The following is a 25,666-nucleotide window of genomic DNA, read 5'->3' as shown; positions in this document are numbered from 1 at the left end:
CATGCTTCGATCTGTTTAATCAACCGGACGAATCTGATTCGTAAATATAAATTCCACATTTAAGTGTTACAATATTGTCTAAGGTATAATGAGTTAAATTTCATTTTAATGATATCAACAAAATATATTTGATTATTTCTGGAAAACTCTGTTGGACTGGTAATTTTTTCTGCGGACTGGTTAAAATTATACCCCATCAGTCCGGCTGGACTGGTGACATAAAAACTTAGCTTCAAGCCCTGATGATGTGGGATATTGTCATATCATTTCTGGACTAGATGTGCATGTCCTTTTTACTCATGTCATGATCTGGGTGCTTGTTAATTGCACAGTTGAAATAACAAGAAGTTGGTTTTTTTAAATGATATATAACTAAATAAAATATGAATATATTATACCACTTTTAATTTAAATTCACATATATTGTTACTCTCTTTATTGCTTTTAAAAGACAAGTGTCTTATTACATCAGTTACAATATGTATACATAAAATGGCATTGTATAGTGGTGTACAAATTCAAGCAAGCAACGGAGAAGAACTTTTCAAAGAGTTAGGTTTTCTCGCAACTTAAGTGCTAGACATAGATATTTCCCTAAATTACAAAGTGTATGCATATAGATTGTGACTTTTTTCCTTTGACTTTCCCCCCTACAATCTCTCGTAGGCCTACGGGAAACTCGCGAATATTCCATTTAAAATTTCAGTCCCAAGCATAATATTTACCCGATTTATATCGCAATCAGGCAAATTTTCCACTCTGTTAAACGTAATGGTATACCAGGTGGGAGATTTCATATCCGAATTACCCCGCACATCTCAAAGTCTGTCGAAATTCACACCTTCGGAAACAACGGTGATTCCCTGATCCTTGATTTTGTTAATTAAACAACAACTCGGGTTTTGGTAATTAACCTCACACAACGCTGCATGTTAATTACACGTTAACAAATTGATAGCTTGGGTATAATAATTGATTCAGAGTGCCGATTAAACAAGAACACCGCCGAACTGTTACCTGCGCATTTTAAAACGAAAGTGTTAGGGGCGATAATTCCCAGAATAGTCATGCTCGACTGAAATCGAAAGTAGGAATCGCGTTGTAATCGAAAAAATGTACAGTCGTTTCATAAAGGTGAAATTACACGAAAAGGTTGTAAAACTCATGATCGTTGGTTGCATTAGACAGGTGGTAGTTTAGGACAGGTACAATACATTGGGTAACACCTTGGAGGGGAAAGTTTTACGGTAACATTGAGTTATCTGCCCATTTATCAATCTTTTTTCCGTACTAAAGTTAATGTAGAATGGCTCCGCTTTTCTTCTTCTTTTGTAATAATAGAAACGTAGCGTGATACGTTTTCATTTTTATCAAAATTCACAGGCACCCATGTTTTTTATTTAACCTGGAAGACAACCACCCATACAAATATATTTTCCCAAATCACCCCCACCCATCCAAAAAAATATCTGCTGCCGTCCCTTCCCCCCCCCCCCCCCCCCCCCCCCCCCCCCCCCCCCCCCCATACGTTCTTTGCTGGAATAGCCCTTATTCAATTTTGACCTTCTGTATAGAATTTTTTAATGAGAGTGTCGCTTACATTATCAGAGGTGACCTAAAACATGTAATTAACACTTTCCACCACACTGAAATCCATGATCAGAAAACATGAGTTTTGAAAAATACATGGTGAACCTTTGAACTGAAAACCCATAAAGGTTATCCAGAAAGCACGACTAACCTGCCTATGAAGTTAATGACCATTAGACAAAAGGTTCTCTAGTAATTGGATGGACAACAAATTCTACACTGATTAACCTCATACCAACTGAACAACACATGCAAAGCAATAAACCCCACCTCTTTGAAGGAAGGTGGGGGGGGGGGGGGGGGTATAAAATAAGAGGTACATCATGTATGACCATCAATAAAAGGATACCTACGTTTTTTGCTGGTTTGGTGTACTTCGGGTTTTGGTTTCTCTCTGTACGGTCGGGAGTTCAGTTGTACTGTCAGACAAAATCTGTACACTCTCCCCTAACACTGGAGTCTCATCTCTGATAAATATCAATCTTATAAGTCCAACATTAAACATCGTGGGAAAATATCTTTACATGTAGAGCACACAACATGATAAATTTACACTTAAGAAAAATGTGTAAAGAAATCCATGACTATTGATACTATAGGGTTATTGATTGAACTTATTGGTGAATATTGGCACAAGTTGGCTGGGAAAATGCACAAGCTTGTGAGTACATTTTGACAGTCAACGAGTGCCAATATTCACCATATAAGTTCAATAACCCTTTTATTATATAGCTAAAGTATTTAGTTGTTAAATTATATCCCTTTTCACTTAAAATACTCCCAAACAGACGAAAATTCATCAATATTGGCATCTAAGGTGAAAGTGTGCAATATCAGCATGCATTTCTTAACTGTTCAATATTAAACCTGTCATTACGGCTTGTTTACGTTGTTATGGTAAGGTCAATATTGAACACTCATACTCAGAATGTTTCGGGCGCACACAATTCAAGCAATGCAAAGTTAGCGTTCAATAAATTCTCAGGATATTGAACACTAACATTCTCTAGATTTTACGCAGATTTTATAACAGACTATTTATTAGCTATATAATAAACTAGCATACTAAACAGGTTCCACAGAAGCATTCTAGTCTTTCATTCACTTGTAGCATTACATTGTGTACAAGCAATATTCACTTGTAGCATTTAACATCATTGTGTACAAGCAATATTCACTTGAAGGAGCACATTGTGTATAAGCAATATTCACTTGTAGAAACACATTGTGTATGAGCAATAGTCACTTGTCGCAACACATTGTGTATAAGCAATATTCACTTGTCGCAACACATTGTGTATAAGCAATATTTACTTGTAGCATTACATTGTGTACAAGCAACATTCACTTCTAGCAACACATTGTGTATAAGCAATATTCACTTGTCGCAACACATTGTGTATAAGCAATATTTACTTGTCGCAACACATTGTGTATAAGCAATATTTACTTGTAGCATTACATTGTGTACAAGCAACATTCACTTCTAGCAACATATTGTGTATAAGCAATATTCACTTGTTGCAACACATTGTGTATTTATAAGCAATCATTTTCATTTCAAAAATTGTGTTTGTCAAACACTATACCCCAGAGTGTGGCCAATTAAAACGAAAGGAAAAAATGACCTTGATAAATAAAGTTGACTGTTATTATTCATATAGCTTTGACCTTGACCTTTCAGATCATCCAGTAGGAAGTATCTATCTTGTATACTTGTACTTACAAAAGTTATCACCAAGATTAACAATGATGACAAACAGTTAGATGGATGAATAGACCCAAAATAATATGCCTTCAAGCTTTGATTTTGGGGGCAACTAGCATACTTGATTCTAACAATCCGGTGTACTCGGGTTAACTGGTGATGACTGGTGACACACTTGAATGTAAGCTGGAATTGCGCACGCATCTTGCCAGGTCAGCTGATTGAGCCACAAAATTTTGATAGGCGAAGGCGGCCTCATGCTGTCATCCTTGGAGACAGTAGTATTGAGAGTTGCTTATTCTAAGACATAATGTTTTTAATTTATACACTGGTGAAATAAACATGATTTGTTAATATGTTGGTCATTTCTATGCGGAATAATGTTTATACAATAGAAGGTTAACATTTTCATTACTGCACTGTAGCTGAGTCATTTGATTCTTAGCGCGTCGCCGGGTATACCCATTACCCAACTTAGTTCAATTCGGCTGGATTTTATCAAAATTAAGTATGCTAATTAAATTCTAACTGCTTACTCAATTTGAGTGCATATTCAGGCTAAATTACAATCAAAATTACTTTTACCTGGGAGAAGAAGTATGACTTTGCACCTGTACAGTGCTTGGACAAACAGGTTCTCCTTTGATCTGTTTAATTTTCATCAGAAGTCTCTCTTCCAGTGTCGATGGTAGCCTCGAGTACTTGTTGAAGGAGTCCTCCGTAAAGAAACAGTTGATGCCATTTATGGGTTCCTTTTTACTAAATTACAAAAATGTCTGCATTATATAAATTGTTATACTGTAGCTCTATCTATAAGAGATTATTTCAGTAATGTATATCAAACAGATCCCTGAAAGAGATCTACTGAGACACTGCGAGACCTTGATACAAGGTCAGCATCTATCATGACATTAGGCAATGGATTATCATGAATTTTGTCCATGTGACAATAACAGATTTTCTAAGAATGATATTTTTTGTGCATCGATCATTTATTACATATTGCAAAAGCATAGCTATAGTTGTATGCAAGTGCTAGCTTCCACATCATTTGCCAAAATAGAAAACATTGATTCTACATTTTTTTAGTAAGCAAATAAATGCATAAACCCTCTCCCACAAAAAATTCAGTAATGAATACAATATGTGACATTAATTCCCGATTAAATAATGTTCTTGTGCGTTATATATCTGGTTTTATCACACAACAGTATTTTTCTCAGGTTAATAACAAGGGTTCGAAAAAACGATAGTAGGTCAATCATTCATGCGCCACATAAACAAAACAACATGTCATCCTTTGAAATTGTTAACATTGATGCTAAAAGACCTTATTTTGTCTCCAAGGTTGTTCCAAGAGGATTTTGTGTCTTTTATGAAGTGAAAATAATTTCAAGTTTCTTCAAAACGTGACCTAGCGACAATGTCACAATCGAATTGAAAGCAAAAAATTTCTGTGACATTTGACTTGTGAAATAAACAGTAAATTTAAATTGCTTTAATATATTATTGAAAAAACTGTATATATCTAAATTTTCATACATGTACAATTTGTTGAAGAAAACTAAAAAAAAGGGGGATTCTTTTTCTACTTTTAATAGTATTAACTTTTACATAATCAGCAGATCATTTTCCTGTAAACCTTATTTTCTGGACATTCACATTTAGGTCTCAGGATTGTAAAAAAAATCTGTCAGCTTTTGGGGGGCTCTGCCCATCTGGACATCATCATGACATTGTCCTGGGCCTATTGGGGTCCTTAAGGCAGCATTAAACTCTTGTCTCTTTTGCTTCCATATCAAACAATCCCTAGCTATCCCCTTGCATTATTAATGTGGATTTTTTTTAAGGGGGGGGGGGGGAGGTCTTAAGTCTTAAATTGGTCTTTAATGATAATTCAGAATTTTAATATTTCTTTATTTCTAATCAATCTATAAAATTTACAGTATAATACAAATGATATACTGTGAATATATTCATATACTTATAATAAGGAAATTTTACCCACAGCATTGAGTATTTCAGTTTGAACAGTTGAACAGAGATTCAGTGAAATGTTGTCAAGTTTTCAACAACTCGAAATTCCTCAACGTGTGCAGTTCAAATCAGACGAATTATTCATTAACAGCATTGACATACTCCGACATTTAAAAACAATCATATGATACACATATCTATAATACCTCCACTGGCTTTTAAAATCCATAGCTTGCGTTTTGTGTCCGTATATCCAATATTCGGAACTAAAAACAATAACAATATTGGTTTTGTTTTTTATGTAAATATTAGGTAACTCATCCCTTTAATGATTCGTGGATGCGATACTTTTAGAGCTAGTTCAGTCTCTATCCAGAGTTGTCGTTCCTTGCTCTCACTTTTTAAAAAAAGTGAGTGTAAGGAACGATAACTCTGGGTAGAGATTGAAATCCAAAGCGCCTCTACTTTTACTACTACCAGTAGCAGATACTAAGGATGTATGCTGCACCAGAGAAATTTGATATGGATGAAAAGTAGAGAATATGTACAATAATGCAGTTTTAGTAGAAAGCAATCGGGGGGGGGGGGGGGGGGGATATATAATAAATAAAAATTTAAACCCCTGCTGGACTCTAATCCGTATGGAGCGCCAAATTAACATAAACTCAAATAATTGAAGATATCTTCAATTATTTGAAGATATCATCAATTCATTTGATGCGCGCAAGAATTTAATTAAAGATCTCTTCAAATAATTAATGATATCTTCAATTCTTAATTATTGCGCGCATTAAATGAATTTATGATAGCATTAATTCTTCTGCTGAATTGATGCGCGCAACAATTGAATTAATGATCTCTTCAAATGAATTAATGATATCAACAATTGAATTGATGCGCGCTACAATTCCATTGAAGAGAGCAATAATTGATATAATGCGCGCATTAAATCAATTGATGAGAGCAATAATTGAATTGATGCGCGCATTAATTCATTTGATGAGAACAATAATGGATTTAATGCGCGCATTAATTCAATTATTGCTCTCTTCAATTGAATTAATGATATCTTTAATTCATTTGAAGAGAGCAATAATTCTTTTAGAGAGAGCAACTAAATAATTAAAGATATCTTCAATTCAACATATCCACAATTGAATTAATGATCTCTTTAATTGAATTGTTGCTCTCTTTAAAAGAATTGATGCGCGCATTAATTCCTTATACAAAAGCATTGTAAATAATTAAAGATATCTTCAATTGAATTAAAGAGATCATCAAATTATTTATACCGAGCTCTAAATCAATTATTGCTAGCAATATTTCTACGAAATTAATGCTATCATCAATTGAATTGAAGAGGGCAATAATTGAATTAATGCGCGCATCAAATCTATTATTGCTCTCATTAATTCAATTGATGCTCTCATTAATTCAATTGATGCGCGCATTAATTCAATTGATGAGAGCAATAATTGAATTGAAGCGCGCATTAATTCATGTGATGAGAGCAATAATTAATTTAATGCGCGCATTAATTCAACTAAAGAGAGCAATAATTGAATTGATGATATCTTCAAATAATTGAAGATATCTTCAATTATTTGAGTTTATGTTAATTTGGCGCTCCATAAATCCGCGTTCTACAGTTACCGTACTAACCTAATGAGTTACGCAACTAGGCGATGCTATTTTAAATGAATAGACATTCATCTATAATTGATCACTTGTGTACACTGTAACTGTTGGTATGGTGGATCTGGACCTTTATTTACAAAATATCTTACGACTAAGTTGAAAACAATAATTCTCTCTGATAATCAAATACCGATCACAAGGTCATAAGTATGTATTCAAGTTTTATAAACCATGGATGTACCGGCCTTACATATTAATTAAGAAAGTCTACAAGAGATGAAAAATAAGAAAATTACAGTGTTTGTAAATTTTGATCTTAGTTTTAAGATATTTTGTGAACAGGTGTATAGGAAGATTTTTTTAAAGCATTCGCTGTCGATCGGTCACACCCGTCGTGAGCCCTTATATATGTCTCGATCAGGTAAACGGAGTAGTCTGTAGTCAAAATCAGTGTGTCGAGAACAGCCTAACAATCGGTATGAAACATATCAAACAATGATAGGTTATATGGGCAAACTAGATCATTATATAACGACCTTAGAATTTGTGAAATGCTGGCTTTAAATGAGACCGTCGAAACCCCTATTTAACATCAGCTTGTTTGTCAGTAGCCTGCCTCGATTTAATAGTAGATTATTCATATTTCGTGAGACTTGATTCTGAGCGAAACACAATTTCCGCCAACATCTACATGTACCTTGCTTAAATAGAAACTGATCATACACAGAACAAGTTCTTGTGTATCGAATGAGCTCAGAGATATAAACACCATATGCAGGTGATAATGGAATACTGCTACATAAATATGGGAAGTTGACGATGGAGAAGCTGAAATCATCCCGTTCCGTTTGTCACACAGGCACCTGAAGTATGGATATTACTACTATCCCCCCTTTATGATAATTTTTTTGTGGCAATAATTTTTCTGAAATGTGTGAATTCCCTGTCTATCTCATCCCTCTTTCGATTTATGTAATTGTTTCACTCTTTTTGTAAAGCTCAAATCGTGTCCATGCCCTTTTAAGAAATAATGACCGTGTTTTCGTAATTAACGCCTCGGCTTTTATGTCTCAAAACAAGTCATTTATCAACTTAAAATTGGGAGGTTATCCTGCAACATACGCGAAAACATAAGAACTTTATTTCTATTTTTCGTGTATGTTGCAGGATAATTTAACCTTCGAGGTCGAGAAATGTTTTGAAATATTTAACCAAAGCGTTATAGTCGAGGTTTTTATATTTCAAACATTTCGAGACCGAAGAGGTTATTCTGCATCATACACGAAAACAAGAACTTTATTTCTATTCTACTACGGGCTTTTTACAGCTGATCGTTTACCTATACAGCTACGAATTACAGGTCACAGTGACGTCATAACAGTTTCAGAAACGAATTAGGCCTACATGTTTTTTGCTGACGAAAAAAGTGAGAAGACCTATTTTTGAAAAATATTTCAAGTATAGTTTGATGTTGACGGATTAAATAAACCGCTCTGAATACATAGTTCAAGAAAACTATACATACCTGTACGTGGGGACTGTGCATCGACATGTTTGAAATATTTTGCAGTCAGTTATAAATAAAATATGTACCACAACGTACATATAGATCTATTGATTACTTTTTATGGGTATAGAATTGAATTATCACTTATAAGCTTTGTTGTTGTGATAATTGTATTGTGTATCAATTTTCTCATAATCAGTTATTACGCAGAAAGGAATATCGCAGAATAATGACCGCGGCATTCCTTTGATCTTTGCAACATTCTAAATGGTATATGGGATCTAGGTTTGTCTAAAAAAATTAATCCCAGGCTTCTGGGGGTGGGGGTCACCCAATATTAATCATTTGTATAGAAAATAACGGAAAATAAGCGTCTGAACCCCTTACCCATTAATTTTATTATTATTGGTAGAAACCTCAAAGCCCATTATAATTATAAACCTACTTTGTTTCCCAGATACGCAGAGAGAATTTTAAAAATCCAACGCATTTCACTGCATGATACATATGTCCAGCCCTGAATCTCTGACCCATTTGAATTTCACAACTCGGGAGCTTTTATGCTCTGCTCCGGGTTAGAATAGGTCCTCAGTAAACCTCGCTTGCCGTAAGAGGTGGTCTTTCGGATGAGACTGTAAAAACCTACATGTAGGTTCATTATCACAGCAGATGTGGCATAATAAATACCCCCCACCCCTGCTCAATGGCCATTAAGCGCAAAGCATAGGACTAAATTTTGCAGCCCTTCACCGGCAAGGGTGACGTCTCCATGAGTGAAAAATTCTCAATTATGCTCTGCAACCATTTTTCCTTGTGTCAGATCCCCGGGATTAAAAGAATTTGCAATTTTTAAAGGTTTAAGTTTCACCCCAAATTCACTATTTTGTTCCTAGTTTATAATACATATACGCTGTAACATCAACTTATTTTCCACAGCAATTTCGGTAAAAATTGATCATGTAGTTTCTGAGACTGAAAAATGTTCAAAATAAGTTAATAATACATAACAATGGGTTGCAATAGATCACCTGAGCATCTCAAGTGAACTAAAAAAAAAAGAGCTGAAACTATTAATTAGTATCTGAATGACACATGCAGATAGAACTAATATGACACACCATTATGAAAGGTGAAGATAACGAACAGTGATCAACCTCATAACTCTGATGGTTGTTATAATAGAATCCTTCATTATTAACTCGTGTGGGATAGGGGAATTCCACCTCTGGAACAAGATTCGCTGTCTAGGACTCGGCAAAGCCTCGTCCTAGACTGCGAATCTTGTCCCCTCGGTGGAATTTCCCTATCCCACACTCGTACTAATGAAGGATTCTATTAATCTCACATTCTAATTTCAAAAATCTGAAATTCATTTAAAGTTATCTTTGGTTTGCCAATCAATTTCCTTTTTCACTTGGATTTTCTGCTAACACTGCTGATAGAAACTGATTGATTGCATATTGTTTAATGTCTCTTGCGAGAATTGTTCACTCATAGAGAGCAATCTCTACCCAGAGTTATCGTTCCCGCTCCGCTCCTCTCATACTTTTGTCAACGTCTAAAAAGTATATCAAAATGGTACTAAACATAACTTAGCATATCAAACTCGCAGGATCGCTCGAGGTCGAATTTACTATTAAAGAGTACTCTTTAATAGTAAATTCGACCTCGAGCGATCCTGCGACAAGAGTACTCTTTAATAGTAAATTCGACCCCAAGCGATGCAATTGCCTGTGATCAAACTGTAATGATAATATCGAAGCAAATCAAACTCTTGTCTGAATTGTTAAAAGCAGAGGATGGTGAATGTGAGACGCCTGGTCGAATTAAAAGGTTTATAACAACATTCATTCATTCAATAATACTAGAATAATCATGGGATTTGTTGTTTTTGTGAACCTACTTTAAGATTCAAAGCTTAAAACTAAAACTTGTAAAATAATTATTTATGATGCAATAGCTAAAAGTAAGTTTTGCCAAGAATCTTAACATTTAGACGTTGACAGAGGTGTTAAATTGAAGCATAGCGCAATGCGCCCTCTGGTGAGAGATTACATAGAAGACGTCTGCTTGGTGCTTATGGCCATTGAGCAGGGAGGGATCTTTTTCGTGCCACATCTGCTGTGACACAGGGCCTCGGTTTTTGCTGTTTCATCCGAAGGACCGCCCCATTTAGTCGCCTCGTACAGCAAGCAAGGGGTACTGAGGACCTATTCTAACCAAGATCCCCACGGGACTAAAAATTAATTAAAAGATTAAAGGCTAATTTGCTTTTCTAGTAAATGAAGGCTGCAAAATAGATTGCTGTGATAAGTTATACCAGAGCACAATTGTCTTACAACTTCTGGCCTTTTTGGGAACACCCATTCTGCTGAAATATGTTTCCCCATCTCAGAAAAGCATGAAATTGTAAATGCTGCATCCGGTTACTCAAGATTAATCTCTTATTGTCTTCATAATTTTTAACCTGTGTGAATATCATTTGATTGACTTTAATGTTTAAGAACTATGCTAAAAATTAATGAATTCCCAGCAACAGTACATGTAAAATGGACACAGTAAACAAGAGACCCATGGGCCACATTGCTCACTTGGCCCATATTTAAAGATATTTTCCCTATATATTTGCAAGTAAAACTTTGATCTCTATTGTGGCCCCAACCTACACTCGGGGCCCATGGTTTTTACAAACTTTAATCTGCACCGACAGGAAGCTTTCATGTAAATCAATCCGATTAAAATAAGATCTTTGATCCGCTCCGTTATTGTCATGTAGCGACATACGTACAACAATAATGGAGCGGATCAAAGATCTTATTTTAATCAGATTGTCATGTAAATGTAAACTTCTCTGGCCTAATGTTCTTGAGAAGATTTTCTCTACATAGTTGCATGTAAAACTTTGACCCCCTATTGTTGCCCCATCCTACCCCTCGGGCCATGATTTTAACAAACTTAAACCTGCACTATTTCAGGAAGCTTTCATGTAAATATCAGCTTTTCTGGCACAGTGGTTCTTGAGAAGATTTTTAATGATTTTCCCTATATATTTGTATGTAAAACTTTGATCCCCTATTGTGGCCCCATCCTATCCCCAGAGGTCATGATTTTTACAAACTTGAATTTGTAGGAAGCTGTCATATAAATTTGTACTTTCCTGATCCAGTGGTTCTTGAGAAGATTTTCCCTATATATTTGTATGTACAACTTTGATCCCCTATTGTGGCCCTATCCTACCCCTGGGGGTCATGATTTTAAAATCTACACTACGTCAGAAAGCTGTCATACAAATTTGTACTTTCCTGGTCCAGTGGTTTTTGATAAGATTTTCCCTGTATATTTTCATGGCCATTCATTTGAACAAACTTGAAAGCCCTTCACCCAAGGATGCTTTTTGCCAAGTTTGGTTGAAATTGGCCCAGTGGTTCTGGAGAAGTCGAAAATGTAAAAAGTTTACAGACGAACGGACAGACAAGAGGCGATCAGAAAAACTTACTTGAGCTTTCAGCTCAGGTGAGCTAAAAGGGAAAAGGGGAGAAAAAAATATCCCCTCACCCTAAACTGGCAGAAGTCAGGTAACCAAATGCAGTTCATGAATATGCACATCAATTTATTTCCTATCAATAATCTTACAACATTGCATGTATCTTAGCTGACCAGTTTCACTTGTATATTACACCATTATCTTTACTTCTTATACTTGCACATGTAAAGAAAACATTCACTATACTCCTAATACAATATGTACAGAGTGGAATGGAAATGAGTTTGTCATCCACAAGGATGAATTAGGGTACCCAAAACAACTGAAATAACTCAACAGAAAAAAAACAACACACACACAAGTGCAAATGTAAAGAAAGTACTTTTCAATATGGTGAAATACCCATCACAATTATGAATAACAACAAGTCATTAAAACTGACAATTAATTACCGCTCTAAGTCAAAATTTTACATATTATTACATCACTCAAAAACCTGTTTTTACAGTATAAAATATCTTCAGAGGAATCGTGAAAACCTGCATAATATACCGTGGTTTTGTCAGTTTTCATTTCATTCCAATTTTCTTGGATGAACAGTACATGTACTATCAAACCAAGAAAGCACTGCAGTCTGATGTTTGTTCAAGAGGAATGAATACAGAATAGTTGTCTTTGTCTTCATGGTTATTTTATTTGTTTGAGCAAATGCACAATATCTAATGCCAATATCAATCACTGAAACCACACTATTCTATTTAATTTCCCTTCAATGTATCTCTAATTACATGCAAATAAACATGGTATCCAACTTGTAAACTATTTAAAATTGTTATATGTATCTGACTAGAGAATGAGCGAATTATCAAAATACATACTCCCTCTCAACAATGAAATGCATTGGTGAGTTACATAAATACAGAGACCATTTCCAAAACTACTATGAAACATTTACTCAAATTACTTAATAGAATCTATAATAATGCATTATTTTAGCTAATGAGAGAGGAATCATAATATCTATTATAAAAACAATATTTTGTCAAATATTAGTATTTACAATAAAATGATTTTTAGTGGCAAGGGGAGTATTAACATAGATTGTACATTGCCAAAATATAGGATGAGGAATTAAAAATATTTTTATGCAGTTTCACATTTCGAGTTCAGTATCTGCAGACCCCATACAAATTAGTGTTTCTATAAAGACCAGCTCATTTACATGCCTCATCAATAAAATACAACAACCTTTGTTTGCTCTCTCTGTCTAAGTTCCATACACATATACATGTATTTTCAAACACGAAAAACCTAGTTCAGTCTGCAATCTTCTCCTACATGATACACACATGTCAAATCTTGACTGAATTTCAAAAATTAGTCAAGAAACTTCACACAGTCTGATAACAAAACAAAATTCATTATGCTTAAAGGTCATCTGTACTTGTGCATGTACTTGTGCATGACACATGTACAAAAAAACCAAAACACCTGTCACTATGCAGCACAGCTGCAAAACAACACTTCCCATGCATTTCCAAAAACAATACAGTAAAGATGTAATATGATGAGTCACTGAAATTAACAGTGCTATTTTCTGTTGCATGTGAATTTCGTAGTTTCACTGATTGGTAGTCTAGTATAAAACACGAAGCTTCAACAACATAATTATTTCATCATCTTTTGTACAAAATTATATTGCAATATATGCGGGTAATTCAATTATTTACATCCACTCTGCAAACAAATTCTGTATTACCTCAAAATGCATATAATATGACTAATTTACCTGTCTCAACCCCCCCCCCCCCCCCCCCCCCCCAATAAAATCAGGAAAAGAAACCATTAAACAAATCTGAAATCAATAGAAAAACAAAATGGAATCTCATTCACAAAATGATTTCTATTGCAGTTTGCAGAATATTGGTATATACATTGTCAGTACATGAATGTCGAAATGGTGTACGATGACTGATGTAACTACAGAACGATGTTTCGAGCAGATGAGTTCAGAATACGACGGTATTTAATCTAGTGCCATCAAAACTGTACCCAGTCACTATCATCTGACCTGTAAAAAGAAAAACAAAGAATCTAAATATTATAATAACTACATGCAAACCGAATCTCCATTCAAATACAGGTAAATAGAACATCACCTCTTCATTCAGATACAGCAATAGATCCATGATTGTACAATTGTTCAAGTTCATACATGTCCTTATTTCATTTATTTACAAGTATTTACGCATTGATTATGAATATCATCTTTTTAAATGACAAAAAAAATTTCAATAGTAATAATTCCTCAATTTGAAATATTCTATATCATGACAGTGCAGGAAAATCGAGCAGTATAACCTCATTAATACATGCAAAGTAATGGAACTGACATATCAATTTCTTAAACAATCCTAGTCTACAGCCTCTCACTGTAAACAATCCTAGTCTACAGCCTCTCACTGTAAACAATCATAATCTACAGCCTCTCACTGTAAACAATTATAATCTACAGTCTCTCACTGTAAACAATCCTAGTCTACAGCCTCTCACTGTAAACAATCCTAGTCTACAGCCTCTCACTGTAAACAATCCTAGTCTACAGCCTCTCACTGTAAACAATCATAATCTACAGCCTCTCACTGTAAACAATCATAATCTACAGCCTCTCACTGTAAACAATCATAATCTACAGTCTCTCACTGTAAACAATCCTAGTCTACAGTCTCTCACTGTACACAATCCTAGTCTACAGTCTCTCACTGTACACAATCCTCGTCTACAGCCTCTCACTGTAAACAATCATAGTCTACAGCCTCTCACTGTACACAATCCTAGTCTACAGCCTCTCACTGTAAACAATCATAGTCTACAGTCTCTCACTGTACACAATCCTAGTTTACAGCCTCTCACTGTAAACAATCCTAGTCTACAGCCTCTCACTGTAAACAATCCTAGTCTACAGCCTCTCACTGTAAACAATCCTAGTCTACAGTCTCTCACTGTAAACAATCCTAGTCTACAGCCTCTCACTGTGAACAATCCTAGTCTACAGCCTCTCACTGTGAACAATCCTAGTCTACAGCCTCTCACTGTGAACAATCCTAGTCTACAGCCTCTCACTGTGAACAATCCTAGTCTACAGCCTCTCACTGTGAACAATCATAGTCTACAGCCTCTCACTGTGAACAATCCTAGTCTACAGCCTCTCACTGTAAACAATCCTAGTCTACAGCCTCTCACTGTAAACAATCCTAGTCTACAGCCTCTCACTGTGAACAATCATTGTCTACAGTCTCTCACTGTGCATGTTGTGATGTATGGTACATACTTAAAAGCCCACAACATGTCAATACACTTGAGAAAGAAAATAAACTAAACATTCCGTCTGAACTTGCTTTGTTTTACACCCGGTTTTAAAAGTTGGACATTAAAGAATATGTGTTTAGTTTGGTTGTATTATGGGCACATATAAATAGTGGAATCATGGGTGATTTGATGATTACAATCACTGTTATATCCCCAATGACGCTGACAAACTAACGTCTATTCCTTGTATTTAAGGTTATGCATACCTGTCCATTTCTTCCATTTTTTTTCCTAAAACTAATTCTTATCTCCTCAATAGGAAAAGTTCTTGTATGATTTCAGAAACAAGTTTAAAGTTGATAATGCAAATTATTGAATAATATTACCATACTTTCTATGTCGACCTAATTCACTCAGTGGTTAGCCTAACTAGTCATACAAGAGTTCGACCTGATTCTTTCAAAGATTTTTCTTCCCTTCTTTGTTACAATATCTTAGTAATGTACATATATACAGCCTTCTGTAATAGATAAGAGCTTTATATATTTACTTGCCACAACCAGGAACTATCAAAATATGCAAACTCTAAAAACAGACCTGGTAGTATACCCATAATTTTTTTTGTTAGAACAAGATAAGATGCAAGTGAATTATACCTGAAATGTCATGATAAACTTTATGTTATTGAGAAACATTGTGTATGACCTTAAATGGACAGAAATTATTTTACGGGCCTTTCTGTCAACTTGAAAGGTCATTTCCACCTCTTGTTGCTTTCAATGAGAAATGAAAACGATGACTGAGACAGGAAAAGCTTTTTACAGACAAAATATTAGTGAATGTAAACATTGGTTTATTTACTTGCTTTGCATGAATATAATGAAAATTTTCTGCTCAACTTTCCTGAATATCTGTAGATATTGTATGTAACACTTAGAATAGTCTGATTTTGAATATTGCAAACAAAATGGGAAGTTCTATACATGTACTATAATGGGTTGAATGACAAAATATTTTGAACACAAGTAAGGAAAGTGCAGGGATAAAATTTACACAAATACAATGTAGGTAGATTATAGGCAAAAAATGGTTTTATAATGTGACAAAATTGTGGGTATTTAGTCACCTCTTCATGCTGTGTTGAGTGTTCCATTAGCGATTACCAAAACTTCACAAAGAGAAAAGATATCAGAGGAGTTACTTGAGATAAGAAGATTATAATGGAATGAAGAAGGGGAAATTAAAATGATTAATAAACATGTGTTTGTAAGTTAATGTTGTAAACTTATAGTAAAGTATTATTGGGAATATTTGTGCTTATTACTAAACTTTACCAAAACCAAATAAAGCTACATAAATGGTAGTGTTTTGATATCAGTAGAAAATATTTAAGGAAGTCCACACACACATAAATTTTAAAGTCTTTCATTTCTTAAATATGCCATATTAAAATTTGAATGCCACATTTAGATCTGTCTGCTATGTCAGCTAAAGATACACAATAGGAAGCCATACTAATATGTTAAAACTGTAGGTCTGTGTTACTGTCTGAGGTATTTACATGTAGAAGCTTCAACAGACCATGTAAAATACCCTATGACATACAGTTGTAAGTGGGCATGTTTAGTTTAGTTTATTTAAACCTCTGTTGCAGATCTAAGAATAAGTCTGTTTCAGAACTTCTGAATGATTTGTAGAGTTAAAACATACCAACATGCAAATATATCAAAACCACGCAATACTTATAAAATTAAAATCTCAGTAATATGAGAAAATGAAGAAAAACGGCCTATGATCCCCCAGTCAATGCCCTCTCTAGGAGAGTCAGAGCCCGCTTAAATAATATGGCTGTTGAAAAACGTGTCAAAAATTTACATCACTTAACATGTACATGTACTACTTAATTGTGCACAAATATTGGAAAAAGAAGACAGAATTAAGGAAATATACTATCATACCATTCTTAATTTTAATTTTTTTTTTAATACTGAAGTTTCGTTTGCACCTATCTTCATTCCCTGTAAATGCTGCTTACAGCAAATACTTTTGATGTTTTCTTTTGACTCAAAAATCCAATTGAAATTCTGTAATAATAAGTGTCACCATTCAAATCTAAAACTGAATTGAGTAATTTTTTTCATCATGGGTTCAATCACTGATGACCACTACACAGGGCTGGAGGAGGAAATGGTCATTTGTGGATTTCTGATATACAACTGTACACCAGTATGGACAACTAAATCTCTTCCACTCTGTTCTGAACCTTTGTAACAATATTAATCACTGTCAAATTTATCTGAATCTTGTTTTAACATCCTTTGGAGTCTAAATAATTCACTTAGAAGTCTGCAGAAATGTTAAATGGACCTTCTAGGGAGAATTATTTATAAAATTATATGAAAATAAGTTTATTCATGTATTTCTCAGAGAAATGTAGATGAAATGTTGTGAATTCTGGCTTAATGCCTCTTGTAGTAAATGACATGATTGAAGGAGAACACTGCATCATATGAACGTGTTACACTCATCAATTAATTTTCTCTCAACCAGTTGTTAAAGGGACATTTAACTAACATGTGTTTTCATGATTTTGTTCTCAATTTTAGAAGCCAATCACAGCTGCTAGTTAAAAACTTACCCTGCCCCTGTGAAATCTCCCCATGGATCACTGTTGGTCTGTACAGGTTGAACTGGGGCTACATTTGAAGATTTACTACTAGGTGAATCACCAAAGTCGAAACCTAACAGATCAACATTACTATTAGAGTTCTTGTTCACTTGTGCTTGTGACACAACGCCAGTAGATGGCAATGGAAAAGTTTGTGGTAAAGCTCCACCTGGTGGTGGTGGTAATTTCATTCCCCCAGGAGGGGGAGGTAATATTCCTCCTGCGCTGGTCCCTTTTGGTCGAGGCTTGGAAGTTGGTGTATCAGATCCCACTTTCTTAGTCTGTAAGAAGTTAACAAAATCAATTGATACATCTAACTCATAAAGACTTATTATCACCACTTAAAACACACTCAAAATCATAAACATTGTTTTAGCAGTTGTCAGGGTACCCATTGTTGGCTTATCTGCATACACATCATTTAGATGTCTAACAATGTGTTTTCAAGGCATTCCCTATCACATCATAAAAATCTGCACTGAGCAAAATTTCTTAAATGAATGGTAAAAACATGTGATATGTGTTGGGCTTGCATTATTGTATACCTTTATGGAGTGCCAAATTAACATAAACTCAAATAATTGAAGATATCTTCAATTATTTGAAGATGTCATCAATTCATTTGATGCGCGCAACAATTGAATTAAAGATATCTTCAAATAATTAACGATATCTTCAATTCTGAATTATTGCGCGCATTAATTGAATTGATGATAGCATTAATTCTTCAGTTGAATTAATGATCTCTTCAAATGAATTAATGATATCAACAATTGAATTGATGCGCGCTACAATTCAATTGAAGAGAGCAATAATTGATATAATGCACGCATTAAATCAATTGATGAGAGCAATGATTGAATTGATGCGCGCATTAATTCATTTGATGAAAGCAATAATTGATTTAATGCGCGCATTAATTCAATTATTGCTCTCTTCAATTGAATTAAAGATATCTTTAATTCATTTGAAGAGAGCAATAATTCTTTTAGAGAGAGCAACTATATGATTAAAGATATCTTCAATTCAACATATCCACAATTGAATTAATGATATCTTTAATTGAATTGTTGCTCTCTTTAAAAGAATTGATGCATGCATTAATTCCTTATACAAAAGCATTGTAAGTGATTTAAAGATATCTTCAATTGAATTAAAGAGATCATCAAGTTATTTATACCGAGCTCTAAATTAATTATTGCGAGCAATATTTCTACTAAATTGATGCTCTCATCAAATGAATTGAAGAGAGCAATAATTGAATTAATGTGCGCATTAAATCAATTATTGCTCTCATTAATTCAATTGATGCGCACATCAATTCAATTGATGAGAACAGTAATTGAATTGAAGCGTGCATTAATTCATTTGATAAGAGCAATAATTGATTTAATGCGCGCATTAATTCAATTAAAGAGAGTAATAATTGAAATAATGATATCTTCAATTATTTGAGTTTATGTTAATTTGGCGCTCCATATACCTTTGCTACATTTATAGTGATTGTTTGTCCCTCTTTAAAACCAAGGTCTAATTTGGGTCCACTGTCAAATTCTTTAGTTGTTACTTTGGCCTCCTCTTCTTTCTTCAACCACCTACAGAATATAACTCACTTAAACACTGCTTATATCCACCTACAGAATATTACTCACTTAAACAATGCTTATATCCACCTACACAATATTACTCACTTAAACAATGCTTATATATCCACCTACAGAATATTACTCACTTAAACAATGCTTATATCCACCTACACAATATTACTCACTTAAACAATGCTTATATATCCACCTACAGAATATTACTCATTTAAACACTGCTTATATATCCACCTACAGAATATTACTCACTTAAACAATGCTTATATATCCACCTACAGAATATTACTCACTTAAACAATGCTTATATCCACCTACACAATATTACTTAAACAATGCTTATATATCCACCTACAGAATATTACTCACTTAAACAATGCTTATATCCACCTACACAATATTACTCACTTAAACAATGCTTATATCCACCTACAGAATATTACTCACTTAAACAATGCTTATATATCCACCTACAGAATATTACTCACTTAAACAATGCTTATATATCCACCTACAGAATATTACTCACTTAAACAATGCTTATATCCACCTACAGAATATTACTCACTTAAACAATGCTTATATCCACCTACACAATATTACTCACTTAAACAATGCTTATATATCCACCTACAGAATATTACTCACTTAAACAATGCTTATATATCCACCTACAGAATATTACTCACTTAAACAATGCTTATATCCACCTACAGAATATAACCCACTTAAACAATGCTTATATCCACCTATAGAATATAACCCACTTAAACAATGCTTATATCCACCTACAGAATATAACTCACTAAAACAATGCTTACATATCCACCTACAGAATATAACTCACTAAAACAATGCTTATATCCACCTACAGAATACAAGTTGCCAAAACAAATGAACTAATCACCATCTACACAATCATAAAAATAAAATCTGGTTTTTAATCATTAATACCATAAAACTTTGGTTTTTCAATGAAGTTTATTGATTGATTGGTTGATTTTTTATGCCGTTTTGGCAATATTTCGGTCATTTTACGGCGGGAATGAAGTTTCAATTTGTGATATAGGTATATCCTTTAAATCCACAAATTATTTGCCCCAATGCAATACAACAACAACAAAGTTGAAGGGAATCTTTTTGTAGAAATATCTTTGCCTTGTTCAGGAAGATTCCCTTGTACAGTGATAGTTCCATACAATTCTTACTTGAAATGATCCTGTAGAGCTACATTTAAGTCAAAAGAATCGCTCCTATCATCAAATCCAATTCCTATAAAAGCACTGCGACCTGGAAATAATTTATTTAAATGAAATTATATTTTAAAAAATGATTGTAGAACTTATCTGCCCTCTTCTCCATATTGTAATGTACATAGAGAAAATTAAGTAAACTTTGACCTTAAATAAATATTATATGCATATATGTTTCAATGGAAAAATGCAAATAAAACAAATTTTTGACCCTAAAATTTGATCTGTTGATCTCGATGTTAATATGACTGATACATGTATCAGGTGGGTTTCACAGTTATCAGCGGGACAACAATATCTACTAATCATATCCAACCTGCGTCTGAAGTTTGATTGGTTGGACAAGAAGTGCTGAATGCTTAGAAAAGAACCCCCGAGACCTTGTACATTTTGACCTGGAAATCAGTAGGGGACATCTACTATTCTATCTGTAGAACTGTATCCGTCTGGCTATAAATTTTGTACCTGTTATAGAAACCTTTCACTGAACTATTTTTTCTACACATAAAACAAGTATCATGTCTCTGTCTTTTTACATTGTATACTGAAGATTAAAATATCACAAAATTCCTAATATATTTTCCCCTACTATTAAGTCAAAACTGAAATTCAAACACTTATTTAAGCTCCATTTGAATTAAACTCGCAGGTTCAAGTAAGTTAACATGTTTATGTATTTATGTTACAAGTAAGTTGCCAATTTGATTTTTACATTCATATGTTTAAATACTTTCATTTTATATAAACAAACATCAAAGTCTGTGTTAACTTATAACAATTATTTTGTGTTATTGCAGATAACATGAACACTAAACACTGTAGTATTGGATACATGTGAATGGGGCTTTATGAAATGTTTGAGGTAAGTATTGATTCAAGTGTTGTGCTGAAATATGATATGAATTCTGAATATGGAGATATAACACATGAATCATGCTCAGAAAATCTGTGTCATAAAATGAATTTAAAAATAAAGTGCACCGCCACGGCACATGATACGCCCGTCACATATTGTTAACATGAACATATCACCATGAAGAGATAGGTATGCATGGAACCAAATGTCAACCTTCCTTTAAGAATCTTACCCACTTTATGGCCTCATGTGACATTGCTTCAAATATTGATAATGTAAGCTTAATGATTTTTAAAAGGATATAAAAACATTTTCCCAAATGTTTTCAATGAAATGATTAAAGTGCAAGATAGCCCTTTATCCAAGCAAACAACTTACAATAAATGGGAGTACTCAAAAAGGTTGATTTATTCAACATATCAAAAAATACATATATCAGTATCTGCCTTTGTCAAATCTTCAAGTATAAAAGTAAAATATGCATGGTGATGTCAATATAAATAAATATAGATTAAAAACGGTTATTTCAAACACTGGTGCATCTCCTATGGTGTAGTTATTAATTAGAAAAAAATAATACATCATATATTTCTCAACTGGTTGTGTTAGACTTGAGAAATGCACATCTGCAGCTTTGCTCATTGTATTTTAAGGAATGAAGAACAATGCACAGCGTAATAAAACATCAAACATTAGTCATTATGTTTATTCTTAGACTGTAAAACTGTCATCTTAGTGAGACATGACAATCTGCACCTTGTTGTTGAGATATAAAATAAAAATATATTTTACAATATCATATTAATTCTTAAACTTTATACCAAATTAACTTTCAAAGTAATGGCTACCAATTAGAACTGTTCTAAAATTTGACAGATCAATTAGAAGGCCAGATTCCTCTGCCCAATTCCTGATTGCAAGAGATATAGATAGCACCTCCTTGATCAGATCTTCTAAACTCATTAATTAATTTGTAATTTGACAGAATGCAATTTTTCTGTTAGCAAAATGCCTCCTGAATTGCTTGATAATTACACCCATGGGACAAGGGAAATTTCTCTTGTTACTGACACAAAAGAAATAATTTGTTTGTTATATACTGCTGTATAGTACAGTGTATATAATGAAGAATGTGTAGTTTCTTGAATTAACATTTTTTAATATGGTTATTGCAATACTATTTCATCTGTTCAGATTTACACAAATGCCCAATCTGCAGCTTTGTTCATTGTATATCTTTTTTCTGAACAATGCCACAGCCATAACAAAACATCAAAATACTAATCATTAAAATAGGCCTTTATACATATTGCAACCATTTGTTGTCTTAGTGAGAAATGATACTCTGCATATAGGTTGCTGAGAAAAAAAATTAAAAATTATATAGTACAATGTCAAATTAATTTTGAAAATAAAGACTAACCACAACAAACAAATTCACTTTCACAAATAATTTCTGGTATATCTGCAATTAAGAGGCTAAGATCTCTCTGCCCAATTCCCTAGAGATAAAGATAACACCTGCTTGATCATGTTGATCAGAGATACTCTACACAAAACTCATTAATTAGTCTTGTCAAAATGCCCTTTGCATGCTACTCCCATGGGACAAGTGGAATTTCTCATGTTATTGTTAGAAACAAAGGAAACATTACATAGGCTAAAAAAAAGCTGTACAGTATATCATAAAAAAAATATGTGTTTTCTTGATGTAACATTTTTGAATGAGGTTTTCTACAAAACTCTTATATGAGTAGGGATTGTACCAATTATAACATACTTTTTTCAAAAAATCACTTCAACTAAATGTCACAGTGACCTTAAAGTACAGTGCGACACACCTTCTACCTAAGATGCATAAGATGACCAAGTTTCATGATTCTAGATCAAATAGTTTTCAAGTTATGAGCCGGACAGGGTTTTACCATATTTGGCCATATCTTCTTAATTAAAAGTCACAGCGACCTGGTTTTAATGTGCGACACACCTTCTACCCAAGATGTATCAACTGACAAAGTTTGATTATTCTAGGCCTTATAGTATTTAAGTTATGAGCCGGACACGAAAAAGCTAACAGACGGACGGACAGACGGACAGACAGACGGACATGAAGGCCATAACATAATACGGCCCGTCTTAAGACGGGCGTATAAAAATTAGTCACACCCCCCCCCCCCCCCCCCCCCCCAAGTGAGCGACAGTTTCAAGACTACTACCAGTTATGACCAACATGCCAATGAAGTATGATGACTATCAGCATGTAACGAAAAGAGTTTTCTTGTAATTAGTCAGACAACAGCATATGTAACAACTGACCAAAAAGTGCAAGGCAAATGGAGGCATTACAAAATTATTCTTCCATTCACTATTATAATTCGTACATGTTCTTCAAAAATACTAACAAGATTCGTAAGTTACATGGTTTCAGTATAATTTCTTTCACTCTCACCACCATCATCTTTGATCCTGATGACAAAATATCGACTGGAATCTGTAACACTCTCTACAGCAGTACCTGGGTGGTTATCCACTGGGCACTGGGCAAACAGCTCCCCTGGAAATTAAAAATGAAAATGGAATTATATTTCACAAAGTTTATTTCTAATGTTTAACTAACTGCTCTCCCAGTCTACAATCTATATAAAAATGTTCCAATTTCAAACTTCCAGGAAAATTTAACCAATCTTGGTTTACATATTACCAGGTACATGCACCTATTGAAGCTTCAAAGAAAGTTATTTTCCTATTGCTGTGTCAAACACTGAAAGTATTTCAAAATCTATTTTTGTTTGTCTCCAAAATACAAATTAAAAAATAAAACATGTACACATATTTTGAATATATTAGTAATGTACTTGATTTATTAATCTCCTGTATAAATCTGTGTCATTTTCTACTGGAACTGCATATAAACAACTATTGACAGCAACCTATGGGAGTAGGTGGTACATGACAGTTACATGTACCAAGTTGTGCAATCTAATTAAAATCAGATCTTCTCAAACCGTTACACCTGAGAAGAACCTGACAGCATTGTGTTTGAGGTCATGTTTTTCACCTTTCACACTTGACCAATCAAATGACGGCTTTCAATAACATGAAAATTTTGCTGTTATATTACAACCCAGGGGCACAGGAGAATAATCGAAGAAGATGGAGGCCGCCATGAGTGATGTTAGAATGCCATAGAAAATACATTTTGATGATAATGGATGCATAGTATCTAAAATCCTTTAATGCTGATATTTAGAATTCATATAAACTTGCATGAATCGACACCTTCAATCCAAATATGCTTCAGTAAACGATTCCTGATTGGTTCTTGATTCTTTGTCAAGCTATTGTTATTGGTTGCATATTCATTGAATTATTCATGAGACTGGGGTCAATAGCATGACTTCAAATGCAATGCTGTCCGATCCTTCTCTAGTGTAACGGTTTGAGAAGATCTAATTTTAATTAGATTGCAAGTTACGGTAATTAGTGGAACATAAAGTTAATATGCTGGTACATGTATACCTGAGGTTTTGTCTTCCAGCTTGATAAATAATTCTTTGCCTTTAGCCACTACCCTCAACCTCCCATTCCAGTCTGGTGCATCAAGCTTCCAGTCAGATGCTCTAAAAACAGAGATACATGAATAAATACTTGTAAAAGCACTGTCAACACGCACTGAATGACTGTGGATAGTCTCAAGAGGTTACAAAGACATGTATTCAGTTGTAATTTTCAATATGCTTTTCTCGATCAAGATGTACATACTTCCACTTATGGAAAGGTCAGCTAATTGTCATTGAATTGATTAGATTTAGAAAAAAATTAAGTTATTATGGTTATGTATTATTATGTAAATATATATATTTTTTAGTTGTCAGCGTGAAAGTATCCACTTTCTACTGTTCAAACTGCACTGTTAAAACAAGGGCATAGAAATTCTAATAAACTCTCAAGTTAATGAATGTGGACACGACAAATGCCATGGTTTTCTACCAAGACTTATCACTATCTATTGAGATGGACTTCATTAGTCAAAATATGACATGTAGTCAGGTAGTGATGTACAGTACTGTAGTTC

At 33.9% G+C, this 25,666-nt stretch overlaps 1 protein-coding gene across 2 annotated transcripts in view; it reads right to left on the bottom strand.

Annotated features, from left to right (window-relative positions):
- The window catches only part of LOC125652495 (little elongation complex subunit 2-like), a 48,996-nt gene that overhangs the window by 22,605 nt on the left and 725 nt on the right, over nucleotides 1-25,666 (bottom strand). The window contains exons 2-8 of one of the 2 annotated variants that reach the window (XM_048881735.2): nucleotides 25,111-25,211; nucleotides 24,041-24,145; nucleotides 20,691-20,772; nucleotides 19,365-19,476; nucleotides 17,852-18,162; nucleotides 3,884-4,057; nucleotides 1,944-2,057 (exon numbers count right to left, since the gene is read on the bottom strand). In XM_048881735.2, the coding sequence (XP_048737692.2) occupies nucleotides 1,944-2,057; nucleotides 3,884-4,057; nucleotides 17,852-18,162; nucleotides 19,365-19,476; nucleotides 20,691-20,772; nucleotides 24,041-24,145; nucleotides 25,111-25,211 (999 nt within the window). Of the gene's footprint in view, nucleotides 1-1,943; nucleotides 2,058-3,883; nucleotides 4,058-5,481; nucleotides 5,610-17,851; nucleotides 18,163-19,364; nucleotides 19,477-20,690; nucleotides 20,773-24,040; nucleotides 24,146-25,110; nucleotides 25,212-25,666 lie in introns of those variants that run through there. The other variant, XM_048881727.2, reaches the window with a different exon arrangement.

Source organism: Ostrea edulis, chromosome 1 (genome assembly GCF_947568905.1).
Source record: "Ostrea edulis chromosome 1, xbOstEdul1.1, whole genome shotgun sequence".
Taxonomy (NCBI): Eukaryota; Metazoa; Mollusca; class Bivalvia; order Ostreida; family Ostreidae; genus Ostrea; species Ostrea edulis.
Note: the sequence above shows the minus strand (reverse complement) of the source record. Positions and strands in the feature narration are given on the sequence as shown.